This window comes from Kryptolebias marmoratus, linkage group LG8 (genome assembly GCF_001649575.2).
Source record: "Kryptolebias marmoratus isolate JLee-2015 linkage group LG8, ASM164957v2, whole genome shotgun sequence".
NCBI lineage: Eukaryota > Metazoa > Chordata > Actinopteri > Cyprinodontiformes > Rivulidae > Kryptolebias > Kryptolebias marmoratus.
The window spans coordinates 16,211,507-16,233,005 of record NC_051437.1 but is presented as its reverse complement, the minus strand read 5'-3'; the positions used below and the strand labels follow the sequence as shown (position 1 = coordinate 16,233,005).

The 21,499-nt window shown below is 40.2% G+C and overlaps 1 protein-coding gene across 1 annotated transcript; it reads right to left on the bottom strand.

Moving 5' to 3' along the window:
* Positions 1-7,542: 7,542 nt before the first annotated feature.
* Positions 7,543-13,126, bottom strand: LOC108235291 (potassium voltage-gated channel subfamily A member 3). Its single transcript, XM_017415213.3, has 3 exons — positions 10,180-13,126; positions 8,558-8,629; positions 7,543-8,419 (listed from the first exon to the last, which is right to left on the bottom strand). Exon 1 carries the CDS (start codon positions 13,052-13,054, stop codon positions 11,459-11,461), a length of 1,596 nt encoding a protein of 531 aa, XP_017270702.1. The 5' UTR covers positions 13,055-13,126; the 3' UTR covers positions 7,543-8,419; positions 8,558-8,629; positions 10,180-11,458.
* Positions 13,127-21,499: the final 8,373 nt, after the last annotated feature.

The window sequence follows — 21,499 nt, the reverse complement described above, 5'->3', positions numbered from 1 at the left end:
GGCACGAAAGGCGACAGGCAATATGCATTCCTGCAAGGAATGCTAGATCTTTAATTGTTGTCATGTGTTTGCTAAATGAATTGGTTTGAGCTTTTTAGCAGTCTTGAATGCAGCCAGTCTCTCTGAATGCATTGGGAAAAGTCCTGTTTGTGTTTCATGTACTCAAACATTGAACTTTAAGTAAAATGTGTGTGCCTCTTGAGCCATACGTTTTATGAACAACTGTTCATCACACTGATAATTTCCTGAACCTCATCTAACATCTGGAATTACAACCCAAGCATAAACACTTCTCATACGAGAACGGATTCCAGGCTAACAACGCACTTAAAAAGTAAATGAAATGGATGCTTTTTAAATTATTAGTCACATGAACTGTCGAGCAAAGTTTTTCCCTGGCTCTCCTTTCCTCAGTTCTTGAAAGTAGGCCAGGTGAAAACCCAGATCTGTCTTCAGGCAGGTAGAGAGCAAGAATTACACATAAAAGGAAAGGTTTCCTCAACTCCCTTGGTAATACTTAAGGAATCCTCCCCACTCAGCTCTGGTATTTTTTTATACTGGGTTTTTTGTCGGTTCAACGTAGTATGTGATCCTTCACTTGTCAGTGTGTCCAAATAATGATTAAAATGGGGGCTTTAGGCCGCTGGAACAGCTGCTGTAGCTCATTCTGCACAGAGCAGGGAAGCACTCTGCCCGTTTTCCTGAAGGTCTCAATGAGATGCTATTGACACTTTTACATAAACAGGCTGATTGATGGCCAGAAACTTTTAAATCCTCATCGACTGTGAATGTAAATAAAGAAGGTCCATTTTGACATTCCGGGAAGGTGAAAAACGAGCCATCCACATCACAGTGCCCCGTGGCAGAAGTGTAATAATTTATCAGCATCGCTATATGCAAGGCAACACTCAAACGCAATTCGACTTGCGAGACGGGGAAGAGGCCACTCAGAGAAAATTGGGGAAATATGAGATTGGGTTTGCTGGGATTGAAACAGGATTGCATTTTCTCTTCTTTGGACTGAAATAAATTTATTTAATTCTAGCAAATATTTTCTGTAAACGTGCAACAACTTCCAAAAAGGAGACACTCAGGAGACATCCTAACCAGATGCCCAAACCATCCCAGCTGACTCCTTTCAACACAGAGGAGCAGCCGCGCTACTCCAAGCTTCCCCCAGAAGATGGAGGATCTCTAAGGCTGAGCCCAGCAACACTACGAAGGAAGCTCATTCCAGCCTCTTCTATCTTCTCATTGTTTTGGTCATGATCTATACCTCATAACCGTAGATGAGGGTTGGAACAGCAGACCAGTAAATCAAGAGTTTTGCCTTTCAGCTCAGCTCCTTCACCACGACAAATCAGATCAATGTCCTCATTATTATGGATGAGGCCCCATTTTGTTGATCCAGCTTCTGCTCCCTGACCATTACTTGTAAACTCCCAGATACTGAAACACATCAGCTTGAAGCATAGACTCACCCCTGACCTGGAGGGAGCCTTTCACCTTTTTCTAGTTTACTTTAACCCCATAAGTGCTTAACTATGCCGGAGAAAATATAATCCAATCATTGAACAAACTGCAGCTTCAACTCAGAACCGTCTGAGGTAAAAAATGAAGTAGCTTACAGTCCTCAACTTGCAGGCTAGCATAACTCTTTGCAACATTGTAATTTATAATATATTTATGTACACAACTGGTTCACCAACACATGTCATATCAACACTGTTCACCCGGGAACAAGAAGTTAAATGGACAAATGAGAAGGCAGCAGTTGTGAAACAACTGTTTTATCTGTTGATATATTTATAATTTATACTAAGCAGTTAGGAAGAAACTGACTTTATACTGAGAATATTTTAAAAGGTGGCCCTAAACAAGGAAACAGAAGCTAAATCAAGCTTTAAATACACTGCCACTTTTCCATAACATGGGTAATAACAACATTTCGGAGGAAATTGTTGCTTTTGTCTGTCTGTCACCCACTTTGGAAAAATGCCTTTTTAAGTCTAATATTGTTGGGACAAAGTTTACCCAAGAGCCTTTGGAGTAAGAATCCCTGCCACCATTTCAGACATCTCTTGTCTTCATTTCACCTTGAGGCAGAGCCAGCTCTGAGCAGAATATAGGATCAATAATTTTGTTTTTTGTTTTATATGAGCAGATTTGATAGAACCTCAGTGAAACTAAAATGCTTTACTAGTCAGCCCACGTCTTCAAAAACATCTGGTGATTTTTTTTCACAACTTTGTTCTTTTGATTTGTTTATTGAACTTGTGCCAACTGCAGGTAATTAATCATGAAGTGAGGGTAGAGGTCATCTGAGCTTTATTTGAGATTCAGCTAAAGCTACAGATGTTTGTGTAATTCTGCAGATCTGCACACTCAAAATCTCCACCCATGCAGCAGAACATATGCAACAAAAAAAGAGGGAGGGTAAACTAAAGGAGACAGAGCAAGGGGGGGTGACAGCAGACTGCAGGAGAGGCGCTTTGTCCTGGATGTCCTCTGCTGGCACTGCAGCAGGTGACGGCTCACTGGCAAACTGCAAAACACTGAGTAAAGAGCTCATGTGTGCAAGAAAACTGAATTCTTAAAACCCATTTAGATGAAGTTGCACACATTTTATGTTTTGTAGCAGTGAGAAAAGACACTTACACAGCTAGATATATTAATGGTAAAATGTATCCTGTATAGTTATTGCAGATCTGATGAGATCATATAGTAAATTAAACTAATACAACCTCAGATAAATAACTTTGTCATCATTTGTTTATCAAAATGTAAGCTTAAATGCAGAAACTGGAAAAACGCTGAACTTTTAGGTTCAGCTTTAACAGCAATAACTTGAACCGGATTCAAATGTCAAGATTGGTGGTTGGAGGATTTGGACCCAAATGCAGGCAGACAGAGCAGAAAAGTAAACTAACTTATTTTTAAAAGAGCAAAAACTTACAGACTGCAGGGTACAAGACAAGGTCACCACGAGGAAATACAGACAGTCCATGTATGCAACAACAAACCAGTGAGAATGAGAAAGAAGATGAACAGGATTTAAAAAGTGGACACAGGTGACTGATTACTAAGTTTGGACAGGTATAGATGGGTGTGGCAGGGAAACTAGTAAAGCCGAGGACAGGTGAATAATGACAGGGACACATGCCCACAGATGTGCTGCTGCTTTTTCAGGTATAAAATACTCCTAAAATGATTTCTATGTGATATTCACCTTTAAATATAAGAATTTGCTTTTATTTGTAAACATAAAAAACTCACATCCTGCTTAATCTTAGCAGTTTAACGTCCTCATCAGTTTGTTTTGAACCTTCATCAACTCATCTTCCCCCCCAGTTTTCCTGCACGTCTCCACCTGGGGATTGTATAAATAGACGCTGACCTTGGAAGTTCTCTACATCTCTTATTGCATCCAGCCGGGCTGACCAGGATCACTGCTCTCTTACTTTCAGAGTGGAGTACTCCAGAATTGATTTAGTTTCAAATTCTCTTGTTGTCTCGGCCTGTAAAAAAACAAGGCTGTGAAAAATCGATACTTTTCCAAATGTGTGGCTTAGCTAAGAGAGTACCATGTAAATGATATCCGATTGGCCTGATCAGATGTGCATAAATATATATTCACGTCTATGTGCAGCTTTATATGTGCAAAAGATCTCCTCTGGTGAGTGTTTTCTGGCATTAAAAGCACCAGTTAAAGCTGTTTCTTTGGACTGTTCAGTCAAACATATGGGGAATGACATTCTTTGCAAACCGCAGTCTGGCAGGTACAATCATTAGTCACTATTTTATCTCTACTGTGAAAATAATGTGTCACGGGCAGCATTCAGCTCTTCAGAAAGATAACACTACTCTTTAGAGGAGTAAGAGGACCAGAGGGAGCAGGAGAGGAAAGAAAAGGAAGAAAATTGTTGAATTTTTGCCAGGCGGTGTGGCAGCAGACGTAGGGAACGTGAACGGGGGAGTAACGTAGCCACCAGGATAGAAGAAAAGTGTGCAGATAATGAAAAATGAAGAGGAGGGAATGGGGGAAAAAGAGGTGAAGAGGAGAGATAAAGGTCACAGCGACAGTGTGATGAGTCATCCAGTGTGTGGAGCACAGCAGCATCTTTCTCTCCATGCTCCACTATCACCCTCTCCACCATCTGTTTGTTTGTTGTGACAGCAGAAACTGTGATGACGGACAGCAGATCACAATTCCCGCAACTGACGAAAAAAAAAAAAAAGAATACTAGATATAAATGTAGCTGTAAATATAAATGTGAATGTCTGATTGCTCAGATCTGTGAGTATCTCTGAGAGAGTTGCAGCTCTGAACTGTAGGTTTGCACACACTGTCTGTCTAGTCTGCTGCGTCCAGTACTGGTCAGCCAATGAGCTCCGAGAAATAATCAGATTTAAGTCAAAGCACTGGCAACAGCATCATCATCCTTAGTAACCATCTTCGTCTACGCTGCCAATGGTTGCTGCGCATGAAAATACCATACAGAAAGTCACAAAGAGAGCCACAATCCACTTTCTAGAAACAAGTTAATATCCTGCCCTATAGCATGTATGTTAAGGTTTGTAGCTTTTACAAGGAATCCAAAAGGTACCGGTAAAGTCAGATGAATTTTTTATTTATAGTGAACTTTGTCTTACTCTGACATTCATTACCCTTACAAAAATAAGTTGCAGCACTCGAGGACAATTTTAAAAGGAAAATTTATTGCTGAATTCATAAGAGAGCCTTTTTTTTCCTTGTCAAACTCTTACTTTAAAGTGACTGACCAGCCAGAAATTTTTGAAAGACATTTTAAGGCATAAAAGTAACTGAATATGGTCTATGATCAATACTCTGTGTGCAGTGAATATTACTTAGGTCTCAGCTCTGACTTTTCTGGATGCAGGTCGTCGATTGTGTGGTTTGTGGCACAAAGACGATGGCAGTACATGCTTGAGTTGCAGAGGATCACTTGAGGAAAGACATATCCTCCAAATCTGCAGCATCTGCCTTTAAAGAGTGGACTGAGTCTCTCATAGTGTGTTAAACCGTAGCAATCAATTTTGTTTACGTCAAAGGTTTTGTTCAGCACAAAGCACGTAAAGAGCTGATTGTTACCTTCTGAAATTGTTAGAAAGGTAATTAAAACCAGACGGACTGAAACACTATGTCAGAAGATGATTTGTACTCTAATGTCCACAACTTGACTTTCTTTTTGTTCCAGTCAATAAAAACAAGTTTGTACAAATTTACAGTTAATAATTTCCTCTTCTAGGAAATATTTGAACATCCTTTCATCATCTTTTGGTGTTGAAGCACTTGCCTGGATGGATTACATGTATGTGCTGTTGGATGCAGGTTTAAAGTGTTGTCTTAAGTTCTCTTTAAACTCCTGTCCAAACAGAATCCCTGCATAGTGAAGCCCAGTCTTCATGTGGGTCACTTCACTGATCCACTGCCAGAGGCATGCACCTACACTTCTCAATGCTTATAAGTGACGCTCTGACTCCCCCCCTGCTTTTCTCAGAAGCTGTCTACACAGACAGGAAATGGTGTAACAGTTGGCGATAATACAGACAGAGTGATTTCGCTTGTCCACCTGCAGGGCTGAAGCTGCCATTCTCGTCATCTCACCAGCCGCCCACCCTTGTTACTATGGAGATTTCCTGCTGTAGCAACATGGCTGGTGGTGATGCAGCAGGATACCTTTCACTAACAGGGTTTAACAGCATGTTGAAACAATTACTAGAGATTGAGAAGGTCTTTCATAAAGACCCAAACAGATTATAACAGAGAAATGACTGTTACGTTGTCCTGATAGCACTATTTTTCCAATATGTCTTACCCCCCCCCCAAAAAAAAAAAGAAAAAAAAAAAAAAGAAAAAGTGGTTTATCTTGGCCACACACTAGCCAAGAAAGATGGCAGAGTCATCAGTGAAATGGTGGGCTCACTGAAGCAATAAAACATACTTGCTCATACACAGCCAGACAGTAAGATTGCTGTAAACTTCTGCTAGAATGTTAATATTTACCTCTTTGGCACAAAGATGATATGAATGTTTTCCATTGTGCTGCTTCTCAGTTCGGCTCTCTTTGCAGACCAAGCATTCAGCCGAGGCAGCAGGGAATCACCATCTCTTCTCCAAGCCCAAAATAAATTCCCACTAGCTGCACTGTTGTGGTTCTCATATCTGTCACAAAACTCAGTGTCTTTAAATGTTTGCCTTTGACTCAACTGTTTTTAGGTGCTCTGTTCTCTTTTTTAAAAAACTGCCCCGGTTAATCTGAGACAGGAAGGTTGCCTTGTTCTGACATTTGATGTGTAAATGTGTTTGTCTGTAGTTAGAAAGCTGTGATTCAGGTAGTTTTGTTCTCTAAAAGACGTTCAGAGTTTGAAGCCATGCTTGAACAGAAATGGGTTTTTTTAAGCGTATTATCAGTGGTTTTACATTAAAAAGTGAAAGATGGGCAATAATGTTTTCGCTTGTGTCTGTGTTTGTGTGCGCCTGTCTGTCTTTTACTAAAATATCCTGTTAACCACTGAACGGATATTACAGAAACTTGCAGAATGGAATCATTGGATGTCCATCTGCAGCTGTTTATTTCTTGGAGTCAACTTGAGTCAAGATGATCGCCACACCCAACTGAGCCTAAAACCACAGAAATGGTTATAACTTTGTCCGATTTACAGATATCAACCTACAATTTGGTGCAATAGTTGTTGAGACTGATTCCAAACACAGATTGGGCAAGAGATTCATATAAGATGTTGCCATTTTCGATTTGCGATCAACTTGATCTGTTTGTTAGCAAAATAGCTCACGACCTACTAGATGGATTTTAATACAACTTTCATAAAGTGATCACTGAATGTACATCTACAACTGATTACCTTTAGGAGAAAATTCAAATCAAGATGGCTGCCAAAGCTAATTCACATTAGCCAACACAACACTGGCTATAATTCAGTCAATTTTACAGCTACTGAGCTTAAATTTTTTAGGTGGAAGTAGCTTACATTCCTAATGCATAATCTGAATGACAGCTAACACATCTCAAGATGATCTTAGTCTAAAATTTTGTCATGAAATCTGGAAGGTGATAAGCATTTTTGTCAAAGAATGCTAGGCTTTTAATTTTTTTTAAACAAATAGAGCAATACTAAAATATTACACAGTTCAAAGTGTGTTGAAATGTTTTAACAATGGATCGGTACATAACAATTAAATCAACCTTTTTTACTAACTGTATTTATCACTTTATATTGTTTACCACCTTGAATTACTCAACGTTTTTGCTTTTGCTGTAACACAATTTAAAAAGGTTTGTCATTTTGAACAGATTGGATAAAAGTGCTCATAATACACTGTCAAAGAGGAGTTATTCTCATCAGGTATGTTTAACCTACAGAGCATTTATATAATATAATGTATACACCAGGAACTGGCGTGAATTTTTTTTTTTCCTGACATCAGTGAGTTCTAGTCTGTGGAAATGATTAAAAGCAGTCAGCGGCTCCTCTCAAAGAAAAACATCACACCTCATAATCTCTTTATATGGGTCATGTTAAAGACGACACACAATAACACAGAATAAATCCCGGCTCACACGGCCTTCCGCTGTGAACGTTCTGCTATTTCCCACAGAAATATCACAAGTGCACTTTGGGAACAGAAGAGACACTGTACACACAGGTGTGTGCGCATTAGTCTGTCTGTGTTTACAGGAGCTTGAACACCTTTGTATTGTTCTTCATGAATACGTCAAGTGAATAGCAGCAACTATCACACATACATAAATGTGTGTTTTACATATTAGCAACACAGAGCACATACAGCTAACAAAGGCATATGGCTAACAGTCTTTGATCGGGATCACAGTTTCATTTTGATGGCCTCCATTTTTCCCCACTTCTTGACATGTTCTCTAATGTTACAGGTTGTCTGCGTTGAATGTCACCAATGAGAGACATGAGTATAGAATCAGAAAAAAAATTAAAATCTTGCTCCAGTAAAGTGAAATGTGCCTCGTGAAAATGCTTGCTGGTTCACAAATTCGTCCTTTTAAATTGTATATTGACAGCAGCGTGGGAAAAGGTCATATCACAATTTAAAATGAATTTTAGGAGTTTTTCAGACACTTTTGATTCCATAATGGTTCTGTTCACAGTGAGTCAATCCGTAATAAATGTTGCAAAACTGCAGCTACAAAACAGCATATTTTATACAACTGTTGTGATTGCATTTTGTTGCATTTTGGGTTAAGATGTGGCTGACGGCAGTGGAAGAACTGCTTTAAACACCACTTGCTAGTCCAGCTTTGAGATTACCAGTCAAAAAGCAAGAGGGCAGAGGAAGAGGAACTAATCCAGCTGTTCCAGCTCAACCGACCCAACAGGACCAGACCAGAGCCTCACCGTGCTCCTGAAGGGGGAAAAAAATAGGTTCAGTGCAGATTATTGACTTATCTACAACATATGGCTTCAAATAGAGCATTTTGAATTTTATTTAAAAGATAATTCATAGCATATTTCTATTCATAATCAAATACAGCATGTTTACTTAAGTGGGAGGCAGGCAGAATTGTGTCATCAGGGGTCCAGTTGGTCTGAGCAGAAAAAAAAAGTCCTTTTCCTGAGAGAGTGAGAGGAGAGAAAGAAGAGCAAACTAGTTAGAGCCACACTTTGGTCATCAAAGGTTTGTCTTATTAACAGAGCTAACAGCCGTGTCAGCTCTCTTCAGTCTCAGAATTCTGCAAATTCAAAAAGGGAGAAAACAAAAGGACCGAACAACTGTGCTGAGACAAATGGTTGAGCATTTCCTATAATTGGTTTACACCGACAACCACATTTGCAAGTGTCTTCATCTAAAGTAAATGTTGCTGGAAGAAATGCTTTACAAGAGGAGCAGATAAATGTAAATTATGACAAAGGAGAGGGTAAAGAGAGAGAGAAGTAAACTACAAAGAACTGAAAAGAAGAGTGCATTGCGGTGTGCGATGTGTTTGTGTAGCTTTGTTTTCGTCTCTAGCAGATGAGCTGATCCCAGACTGATCAATCAAATTAGATAATAAGCATGTAGCTTGTCTCTCTTGTATATTACATCTCAATCTCTGATTAACTGGTAACTCTTTCTCCTCACTGGGGATTTTAAATTAATTTGGATGCGGTGATGACATTTACATTCAAATGATGACTGTATTGTAGGTTTAAAAATGTCTATTGATAATTTTAGAGGAAAACTGGGAAACAATATTGTATTTTGTGAGACCTTTAATTTTTGAATGAATTCATTCTGGCTCAGTTATCACCTTAAACTCACTGCAGTTACTGAAGTTATGAATGTTTTAATACTAAAATGTGCTGAAAAACACTTTAAATACTAAACATATCTCCAATGAACTGAAAATAATGTTTGACTTTGCCATTATTCCCTTTGAAAAATGTATTCCCCTCCATTTCTTCCTCTGCTTTGATGAAAAAGATGTGACGTATTCTTAAAGATTTGACAAAAATATATGCATATAAATCTGAGTTCTTTGTTTAAAATGCATCATATGTAACAATAAAAAATGTTTTGACAGTATAAAGCAAATTATTATTTATAGAGGAGAATAAATTGTCTTCTATGATAAAAACCCCAACTTTTTAAAATCCTAACATCTGGTATCTTAAGGTTATTGAGCCTTGTTTCTGAGATGGTGAAGAAAGAGGTCATGCAGCAGATGTGAACCACCAGGGGGCAGTGTGTAGACCAGCTGATTGGCATGCTGTTGCTGCTCTTAATGATTTTATAGACAAAGTCAGCTGAAGGTGAAATGCAACCTGGGCACACAGTAAGAACATCCTACACATTGCACAAAACACACACAGAAACACACACAACCTGCTTATACTCTGAACATGCAAAGCACGTTCACCTGCAAAAGGTGACATGTAAGTATTTTCTTTAAAGTAAACAAAACACCACCTTTAATTATGCTTCTGACACTGTCTATGGAACAAATTAAAGAATTATAAGGAGTTGTTTTGTCCTATTATGGGGCCTTATGCAACAGCAAAAACGTTATTGATGGTATATGAGCTTTTTTTCTTCCTGAACTAATTTTTTACAGTATGGACCTTTGTTTGTGAATCCAGACAGTGAAAAATGCAGGTGTTATAAATGAAAACAAAGGAACTCACCAATTTTGTCAGTGGGACAACAGCAGCTTCTGCTGGTCGGCTGCAGTACTGCATCCAGGCGGTCCATTCATAATTCCTCCCACGCTGCTTCTCCCACAGCAGCGCCTCTCTGAGACAGATGTTGTTGACCAGTTCATCGTGGCAGAGCTCGTCGTTATTATTTTTGTGTGTCTGTTTTTATTAATAAAGTCACACAATGAGCGTGCCGAATAAGCTGTGGTGACACTGCGCATGTTCGGGCCTGCATTTTATTGAATTATTTTTCACCAAAGCGTGATAACGGCGCAGTCTAATTAGAGGCTGAAGATGAGCCACTCAGATGAGAATCTTCAAAATAGCTTCCAACCCATCTGGGGGGTTACTGTGGAAACAAGGGTGCCATGGCAACGGTGACTGGGGTTACCGAGGAAACGACCGTTGCCGTGGAGACTGCATCACAGCGGGCTATATTTGAGGCTTCGGGAAAGAAACACGCTCCATCTTTGATCGCTGTTTGTGTAGACAGCTTCGTGTTTTTCCACTCACGTGTGACTTGCACTAGTAATGGTATGCTGGCTGTAGTATTTACGTGGCCACGCTTTATGCATTGAGCAAAGCAGTTCATATGAAGAACTGTAGGGGGTTATTACTTTTTGTTTTATATTTTTTTCAAAAAAGACGGCAGCAGTTAGACTAGTCTTTAACGCACACTAAAGGCATACCACAAAACGGTTTATATGAGATACTATATGTTGGAATGTGTTTACCTGACATTACATGTGTTTGAACACACACTTACGCACATATTTAAACGACTCTGGATATTACACACAGGCAATAACTGACGGATCACGACTCTTAACGCATGATAATACAGTTTCCTTCAAAGACTCACTCACTTTTTCACAGTTATAAAGCTTCTATTCATGTCTGCTGTGATGCATATTAATATACTGACTATTGCACAACAGGTTTATCTCCTCTCCCAGAGAGGAGGAGTGGAGCAAATACTTTTAAGGAAGGAAGCTCTTTCTCTTTAGCGCGGACAGAACCAGAGGGAATTATGAATTCGTATCACTGAAATGGAAAAAAAGAAAGAAATCCCGATTCTTTGAATGGAACACAGAGCGGCATCTCTGAAACAGGCAGGATGCGCTCGTTCTTTCTTTCATTTTCGGATTCTTCCTCTCTGCACCTCGCGCCGCTGCTTCCAATACGCCGCCGCGCAACGGCACAACCAGCTGCGCGTTGACGCATCCCCTCCTCTCCCGTGGCTCGGGACTCATTGCTCCAAATCTGGCTACACGTCGGTGAAAATCTTTTTGCTGATGTTCACGCAGTTCTGCGAGTTGTTCTGGGCGGTGGTGGGGAAGTTGGGCTGCTGCTTGAACGCGCTGTTCATCCCGTGCTCCTCGATCACCATATACTCGCTCTTGCTGAGCGAGGAGGAGGAGCGCGTCTTCCTCAGCTCCTCTGTGTCCGCCAGAGGCTGACAGCTGCCCACGTGCAGGTACTGCGCCTGCTCCTCGCCGTCCGTCTCCCTGTGATAGAAGTAGTTGAAGTTGGAGACGATGACGGGAACGGGCAGGGCGATGGTCAGCACGCCGGCGATTGCGCACAGAGATCCCACGATTTTGCCCCCGATCGTCACGGGGTGCATGTCCCCGTAACCCACTGTAGTCATGGTGACAACAGCCCACCAGAAGGCGTCCGGGATGCTGTTGAAGCCCGATTCCGGGTCGTCTGCCTCGGCAAAGTACACAGCGCTGGAAAAGAGGATGACCCCGATGAACAGGAAGAAAATGAGCAGGCCAAGCTCACGCATGCTGGCTTTTAGAGTTTGTCCTAAAATCTGGAGCCCCTTGGAGTGACGCGAGAGTTTGAAGATGCGAAACACCCGGACGAGCCTGATTACGCGCAGAATGGCCAAGGACATGGCCTGCTGTCCGTTCCCCTGCCTCTCCGCGAGCTCCGTGCCCAAGGTGATGAAGTAGGGGATGATCGCCACGATGTCAATGATGTTCATGATGTTTTTGGAGAACGTGGCTTTGCTCGGGCACGCAAAAAAGCGCACGAGCAACTCGAAGGAGAACCAGATGATGCACAGCGTCTCCACGACAAAAAAAGGGTCCGAGAAGGGGCTGATGAAATATGGGAGCGTACCGTTTATCACGGGCGCAATGGTGATTGGGTCCCTGTTTTCGTCCCTGAACTCTGGTAGTGTCTCTAAGCAGAAAATGACAATGGAGATGAGAATGACCAAAACAGACACTATTGCTATTCCCCTGGCGGGACCCGAGCTCTCCGGGTACTCAAAGAGCAGCCACACCTGTCTCTGAAACTCATTCTCTGGCAGCGGCCGCTCCTCCTCCTTTATAAAGCCCTCATCCTCTCTGAACTTCTCCATAGCCTCCTCGCCCAGCTCATAGAAGCGTATCTCCTCGGAGAAAATGTCAATGGGCACATTAACAGGTCTTCTGATGCGCCCGCCGGACTGGTAGTAATACAGAATGGCATCGAAGCTGGGTCGGTTCCGATCAAAAAAGTACTCGTTCCTGAGAGGATCAAAGTACCTCATCCGCTTCTTGGGGTCCCCCAGCAGCGTCTCCGGAAACTGGGACAGAGTCTTGAGCTGCGTCTCGAAGCGCAGCCCTGAGATGTTGATGACCACCCTCTCGCAGCACTCGTGGTCCGGTTCGTATCGGTCCAGAGAGTGGTGGCCCGGCAAAGCCGCCGACTCCTCCAGCATGTTGTCACACGCCACGACCGTCATCACGTCGGCCTCCGTCTCGGTGTAGCCGTGGTTCACCAGGTTGTCGCCGCGGGTCTTGGTCACGCTCGGCGGGGGTGAGTGCAGGAGGCTGAGGTGGTCGTCCATGCGCGGCTGAAGACGCATACAGGGGCGGCCGCCTCCTCGCCCCCTCCGCGAACCCCGTTCAACCACGACTGCCGCCACAGCCTCGTTTCTTCCACGGCTCTGTCGCTCTCGTGCGCTCCACTTTCACTGCCTACTGTTGCTATTCCCGCCCACGGAGGGGGTGTGGGGGAGGTGTATGTGTGTGTGGGGGGCTATCTGGGTTTATAAACAGGCGATACACCCGCCCACAGCGTGCCAGTGCTGGCTACCTTCACTGCCCTCCGCCAATGGCAGGAGGACGCACAGACACACAGAAGAAGCAACAGACGGGCGTCATTCAGCGGCAGGGTTTGGGCGTGCCAGTTTCCCTCTGCCCCTCTCCCCGTTCTGTCTGAAACACACACACACAGAGACACACACACTTGGCGAGTCCAGCGAGTCTCCTTTTTTAAACAAGGTCATTCCTCACAGACAGGACATCTTTAATAAGACTTCTCATAAATACACCAGAGCCCATTTCCTCCTCCTTTTGGTTACATCTTCTTTTTCCCCCTTTCAATCAAGAAAATACTTTGGGTGTGCCATTCTGAATTTACATAAAGGCATTTGAACATAGAATGAAGAGAATGATTCTTTTGTTGATAATTTAACAACTGGAATGAATAGGCACACACACATATATCCTGATTAATCATAAACTTGTCCAGGGTGACTGGTGTGGTGGATGTACTGAGGACATCTATACGCACCATTCTCTATTGGCTCAGATAAGATCACACAGAGTAATCCATTTCTTTCTCTTTCATAGACGTGATCAGGTTTTAGCCTGATGGATTAGTTCTTCTGTGCACCCCAGTAATATTTAGTTTCGGCTTTAACTATGTTCTAAAGAGATGCAGCCAATAAGAATTGAATTATTTCTATATTTACATACAGAAAAGAGCAAATATCATTTTACCATCTAGTGTAAAACCATCAGGTGTAATGACGGCATTAGGAAGCTGCTGTCCAAGGTGCTGAAAGAGACCAATTAACAAAAGTGTTACTTTTGGTCTTTTCCTTATCTTTTTAATGTTACTTGCAGCATGTTGTTGAGGATTATTAGAAGTACATTGTTGGTAAAATTCTTGTTGAAAAAGGCTTTAAAAGATTCAGAAGATGATTTCATTAGTTTTTTTGTTTTTTAAAATGTGCATTTGGCCTGATATTTTGCTTTCTAGAAGTCAAGCTTTCTAGTTACTTTACAAAGCTGTTTTAATGAATATTTTTTTAGGCTTTCTGAAAATCAAACCCAAATCTTTAGGATTTGGTTGCTTTGTCACAAATATTCAGTCCAGTGCCTGATCAGTTTCAAAGAATATGTTTGTTTGTTAAGCCATTTACCCCTGACTCCTAAACCAATCAGACATAGAAAACAAATCCTGGGATGAACCCGTGTTATGTCAAGACATAACAGACCACTGAGCACAGAACCAATTTTAAATTTTAGTTAAATTTTTTTCTAGTTAATTTATTACCAGCAGATTGCCACAAAGAAACAATCTGTGTTGTTGAATGTTCAAAAATGCCAAATATACCACTGATTGAGTGACAGAAAATAGGATTCTGGCACTGACAAGGTTATTCCCGAAACACTGTTTATTGAAAACTTGGCATGCAGTAGTAGGATTTCATAGGATTGAATATACTGTATTTTTGGATCTGATTTATTTAGCTAATCTGTCAGTATATACAACATGTTCAAAACAAACAAACAACCCCATTAATTTTATAAACCAGCAATAATATTCTACTGTTCATTATTGTGAGACTTCTCAGTAATTTTAAATTGAAATGATTATTTTTGTCACTTAAATAAAGAATGCAGCCTGCTCATTTTTGTTACCAAATATCAGCTTCACCCTCTGTGTAACGATTGTAGAAAAACTTCAGGGACTAAGCACAGACCTCTTCACAAGAAGAGAAGAAACCTGGGTAGTTCCTGCATGTGAAGGAAGAACATACAGAAATAAAAGCCAAACATTTCTTGAAGGGCTGTATATTGTCAGCCACCCTTCATACCAGCAAAATAGACTAAGAGATCTTGTTCTGAGAAATGATGGAAATGTTTTGGTCAAAGTCTGAAAATAATGTTATGCGCAATTTCATGTAAAATAGCAAGCTGTCACTCTCAGAGTATGTGTTGAAAATGACTCAGTTCCTAAGACATAACATTTTAGCTCAGTTTTTCTAAAATAACCTGAGTTAGAGCCATTTTTTTGGCTAATGTTCATTAGCTGTGGCAGTCATCTTGAACTGGACTGACTCCAAAAGTTAATTAGTTGTGGAAATACATCTAATGATTATTTTCTGAAAGTTTGCTTAAAATCTTTCCACTGGTTCATGAGATATTTTGCTAACAGACAGAGTTGACACCAACTGTTATTGCAAAAGTTAAGCAAAGAACTTACACAATGAGTAGGACTTATAGTATGTGTTGTGAATGGTTCTCAGCTGCAACTACACCAAATCTTAGTACAAAATCTATAAAATGGACTGAATTTTAGTGATCTTTGTGTTTTTTTTATGGTCAGTTGGCTGTGGCAGCCATCTTGAATTGGATTGGCTCCAAAAGTTAATCTGTTGAAGACGTGTATCCAAATATTAATTTCTGCAAATTTGATTGAAATTTGTCATGTGGTTCATGAAATATTCTGGTAACAGACGCACAAACATAGTCATTCACAAACACGGGCCAAAACATCATCATCAGCCTTTCACTCCTGGTGTCAGGCGATAATGAAAGGACTTCAAACACATTACTTCCAGTGTTAAACAACTGTATGTGAGTTAACGTGTGAGCTGAGCATGAACTGAATAAAAACATTTATAAGCTGAATCTGTTAAAAACAACAAAAAACAGAACCCACATGCATGACGTGTCATTGATTACTTTATCAGATGTCAAAGTTTGCTCCTATTATGTCTTTAACAGATGGAGTTGACCTGGCAAATTTCTACGTTTTTTTTAACCTTCATTTATCACAGTCAAGCAGGAAACCACTCCATCAACAAGTGGAAGGAACTAAACACAAAGGGGGAGGAAACGAAGACAGATAACTAATTGTGAGAGATGACCGGGTTCACTGCTTTGCGAACATCTGCTTCCTCCAGATTTAATTAAATAAGCACTGGATGGCTGAACTAATCTGAGAGGTCTCCCATCAACATGGGCAATCTATGGCAACACCCAGCCCGACACATGCCGTTCCGCATTCAGCCAATTGCTTAAAAATGATCATCCACAGAGAACACTTTCAACCCTGGACCGGAGTTTCATTTGTGTGCTTATAAAAAATAAAAAGAAGGAAGAAAAGTCCTACTAACAAAAAGGTAACAAGGCAAATGAGAACGTTAGACTTCTTAATGACACAGGTAACTATTTGTTTTTTTAAGCAGGATTTTTAAGAGTTTCTATATTTTGAGTTAGGTCTACAGATTTTCTAGTATTTTTATATTTATGAAGAATGGGGCCTTTAAAAACAACCAGTGCACCATAAAAACGTTTGTCAGCTTTGGAATAACTACGATGATGATGGTGTTTAGTGTGGCATGGGGTTTGGTGTCCTAGATCTCATCTGCCTCAATATATGCTCAACACATGTCAGTAAGCTTATTGTTGGTTTTAATTAGTTAAACCCAATAAGGGTTGATAGATACTCTACTGCATGGAGGTGGGGTACACCCTGGACAGGTCACAGGTCCACTGCAGGGACACGTCACAGGATGGATGGCCAATACTTAGTTAAATCCAATTTGGGTCGATAGATACTCTACTGCATTTGTTGTTAGATTATCTAGAAATTGCACTGGGATTACCTCATCCTGGATAATTGAGAATCTCCACCAGCTTGCATATAAAAGGTTCTTTTTAAAGTTGAGCTGTTCTTTATTTCAGTTACATCAGATGACACTTTTGTTTTTAAAATCTGGACTTTAAAAATATATATTTTTAAGTTGAATTCCATGAAGGTCATATTTGTACAGGTATGGCTGCTCAATAAAATGATATATTGTTATTCCAGACTCTGATAAATCCTCCTGAAAGTCATTCTCTGTCAAACTTTAATGAAACATGTCCCAGTAACCTCACAATTTCTTCCTAAAGCTTTCTCAGTCCTCAAGACTTTGGATTGATAGTATTTCTTTTTTTTTTAATTGTCTTTTACAAATTCCTAAAAAGAAAAAACAGTCACATGGAACTTTTTGGCAACTACTAAAAGCCTTTTTCTACTTGTCGGCATCAATTCGAGACCAGCTTTGAATCTTGGTTTTGACTGTGAATAAACAGTTAAACTCTAACTGAGATTCAAAGCTTTGATCGAAGCCATCTGACAGAACTGTCTATGAAAGTTTGGAAAATAAAAATAAAAATGTGCTAATCTCTCCTTAAAACATCAAGATTCATCTTTGATCTTTACCTTCATGCCTTTTGGAGATCAGTTTAACTTTTATCCATGTTATGACTGAGGTTTTCCTAAACATACTGTGGCTGCGGCACATTTAATACAGACCCTGTTTTCTTATTGAGGCCACATTGAATCTGTCTTGTATTAAAAGGGCCAGTCAGTCCACAGGGATAGAGCTCAGGGACAGCCAAGGGCCTTCTTATGTGGTTTCTACTTTCCATGATAAATATAGCGTCACCCTGACTCCCTTATTAACCTAAGAAATTAGGCTATCTTTCACGTTACTTGAATGTTTCAAAGTAGATTATGGCTGAGTGAAAGCCACTGAAACAGGGTTAAGAATCATATGAAACGAAAATGGGTAGTTCGTGGGAAGAACAGCTCTTCTGGAGGAAGCCGTGGACATCTGGTTACACTTGAGGAACTGGGCTGGTTTGGATCTTGGTTCGTCAATGCAGATTCTGGTGGAAGGATGACATGACAGCATTTGAAAAAAACTCTATAATTTACCAGACAGCGTGTTCAGCCTCCTACCAATCAACAGTTCTGCACATTTGTTATGATATTTTTGCTTTCTGCAATATTTTTTCAGGTAAAGATAAAGGATGAATGGTTGGATGGATGGATGGATGGATGGATGGATGGATGGATGGATGGATGGATGGATGGATGGATGGATGGATGGATGGATGGATGGATGGATGGATGGATGGATGGATGGATGGATGGATGGATGGATGGATGGATGGATGGATGGATGGATGGATGTGCCAATCTCCAAGGGTAGATGGGAATTTTTTTTTAATTAAATGTTGAATTATATAGCACCTTGAAAGATCTCTTTTACGAGGAGATTGTGATAAGATGTTTCCGAGACATCCGATAAGAACTGTTGCTTGATCACATGTCCCCTGAACTGTGCAGAAAGTTTAAGGGGTTTTCTTGTTATTGTTCCTATGAGACACTTTAGAGAGCTTCAGAAGAGTTACAAAGAAAGATGACTTACAGAAGACGCATGACTTGCAAGATTCACATTCACAACATCCATTTAAAAGGAATACTGTGTAAAATTTTCTGCAATCACTTTTCCAGTTAACTTTTTTTTTTTTTGCATTGCCTTACTTTTACTGCTAGCTTAGCGATGCAACCTAATCTGAGATGCAATGAGTCCATGATACATGCAAGCTTTTCTGAAAATTTAAAAACAGATTGAACATTGAACATTTGCTTTTTTGTAACTTAACTTGTGATATCTTTTCTTTTTTAAAGCCACTTCACATTATCTTCTAAAACACATGCTCATGAACAGAAAAAGCACACATGACTGCTGTAAACTGGATATTTGCAAATGAAGAGGAGCTCCATGTGGATAAAACACATGCACATGTGTACTAATTTATCAACTGTTTATATTAGCATAACTACAGCTAGCAGGGCTGGCGTGCAGCTGGACATGACAGGAGGAGAAGCACAGAGTGGGAGAGGACTGGGCCATCTGTAAAACAAAGCCCAAAAGGCCAGGAGACATGTTGGGTCCTGCAGTAACCCCAGCAACAGACTGAGAGATGTGGGAGAAAGGGTGAGGATGGTTGAGCAACACAGTAAAATTTCAGCTGGCATGTTGTGGTTGCTTGAACCTAGATTTGTTTTTAGTCTCCGTGCAGAGAGGAGACAAAAACTTTAACAAATCTAAAACATGCATGTGTGCCATCACACATGGCTGCACAAATACAGACTAAAAAACACAATCACAGATTAAGTCAATATTTGGTTTGTTGTGCTTTTAACTGTACGAAAGCTGATGCTGCCATGAAAAGACATACGCTTTTCTGACTGAATTAGATGCAACGAAGGGCTCTGGAGAGTTCCAGCCAAGTGTTGTGTCATAAATATGAAGATGTGGCAGCAGGCAACATGTATGCATAATATATACTGTACAATCCCACCAGAGGATATAAACTGAAGCAGCGAGAGAGGAGGCATTCCTGGCTTTACACATAAACCATCAACTTTGTTTAGACAGAAAGAGCACATAAATAGAAACAAAAAAAAAGAAAAAAAGAAAATGTTCCATTTACTGGAGAAAAATCCTGCAAGGCTGAAGTTGATTAAAGTGAGGACCCATGCTGAATGTCTTCATGTTGAAACGCCAGAGACCATGCAGGTCTTTGATGATTTATGTAATCATTTATATCATTTATTAATTAAAGTTATTTTTGTGAGTATATGTGTTCTGTCCTAGTTACATGCTACATAAAAGCTAAATATTCTCTAGATTGTTATGTCAGAATAAATAAAGGTATGAGAACAGGGGTGCTGTGGGAGGAAACACGCTCTAAACTTGAAAAATGAAAGTAACAAAGTGTTGTATCTTTGTAAGTACTTCCTACGCAGAATTTGAGTAAATTATATAAGGCTAATCCTATAAGTCTGGCACAATTAGTTTACCGCAACCTCTTTCTCTGCTCTTGCCTTGGAAAGTGGTTGAAGACGCAAATGCAGGACTAGTAAAGTAGGAAACAGCAAATGCAGAGTAAACACAGATTTTATTCACTTATGGAGCTGGGGCACCAAATCCAATTACATTTCACATTGAACATAAATTTAAAAACAAGGATGACAAGACTCAGGAACCTGGGCAAATGACAGTGACGTAGGAACATACAATAAAAGAGAACAAGTTTGAGGCAATCAGCAAGCAAAGGCAAGAGGTGTGTTGAGCAGAAATACAAAACAAACTGAAGTGAACAAGAAAAGGATCTAAAAAAAGCCACAGCAAATCGACCGTCGGAAACACAAAAATGTGTATAAGGCAAAATTTTAAATTTACAGATATTGTGCTATAATTTGGTGTGGCAGAATTTGAGTCTGATCTCCACGGAGCCTACTCTGAGCACTAAGAGTTCAAATAAGATTTTTGTTAAAAAGTTTGGCATACAAGGCAGTGATGAATATGAATTCTTTCAAAGAATTGTAATTTTATTTGCTTTAGCTTTCCATTCTTAAGTAGAAGCAATATATATATTTTATTTATATATATATATATATATATATATATATATATATATATATATATATATAAAGAAAACTTGAATGTCTTGAATTTCTATGCAGTAAAAATTTGCCATTCTTTCTTATTGCTTACAAACAGCGGGAACTTTTTTTTTGTCTGTTTGATATTAATGGCATCCATTTATATTGTAGGTCCCCTAATCCAAACCAGTGTGGATAGTTTAGTAGTTTATGGTAGTTTTAGGGTTAAAATGAAGAAATGTGAGAGACTCATCCTTTTCCCGTCCCATTTTCCCCAGGCTCCCACCTTCTCCTCAAGATGACTTTGCTCACACTTTAATTTCTCACAGCCTCTTCTTGTAATGGCTGCCACCTCCAATCATGCCTCTCCTTGTAATCATTTTGTCATCTGCTCAACTGTACACACACTAACCTTGTATCTGGAGGCAAGGCATTTATTTTTTTTTCCTCCCTGCAGATCAGAATAGTAGTGCACTGAGATGACTGCACTTTCACCCTAAATTATGTGAGTAAAATTGTGAAACATGAAACCGTTTTGTGCACAACTGTGAGTCCGCACTCCACCGAGAGAGACCTCCGCTCACCACAGCAAAGAGCAGCTAAAATATTTACAGAGGGTTCAAAGTTATGTCACATGACCTTTACATGATGATGTCAGAAAATTTCATGTGTAGCAACAGGAAGCCACCAGCTTGTGAGGCTGCACAGTACTCACTAAGGTACAGCTTGGACCAACCTTTAATACACACAGTCATTTCAGAAAAAAGTGGAAATTTAAAAGTTTTTATAAATCACTGACTACAAATACTGGAGGTGAGCAGACAGTGCACCCCCTGAGCTATTTATCTACCAAAAACGTAATGTTATGCATATAACTACTGTTCCCTGAAGGAGAGGAACGAGGTACAACATATGTACTATGGGATATCACGCTCCCGCGTGTCCTGGCTGAAGACACCTTTAATCACGCCTTTAGGCAAATGACGTGATGACGACAAGTGAC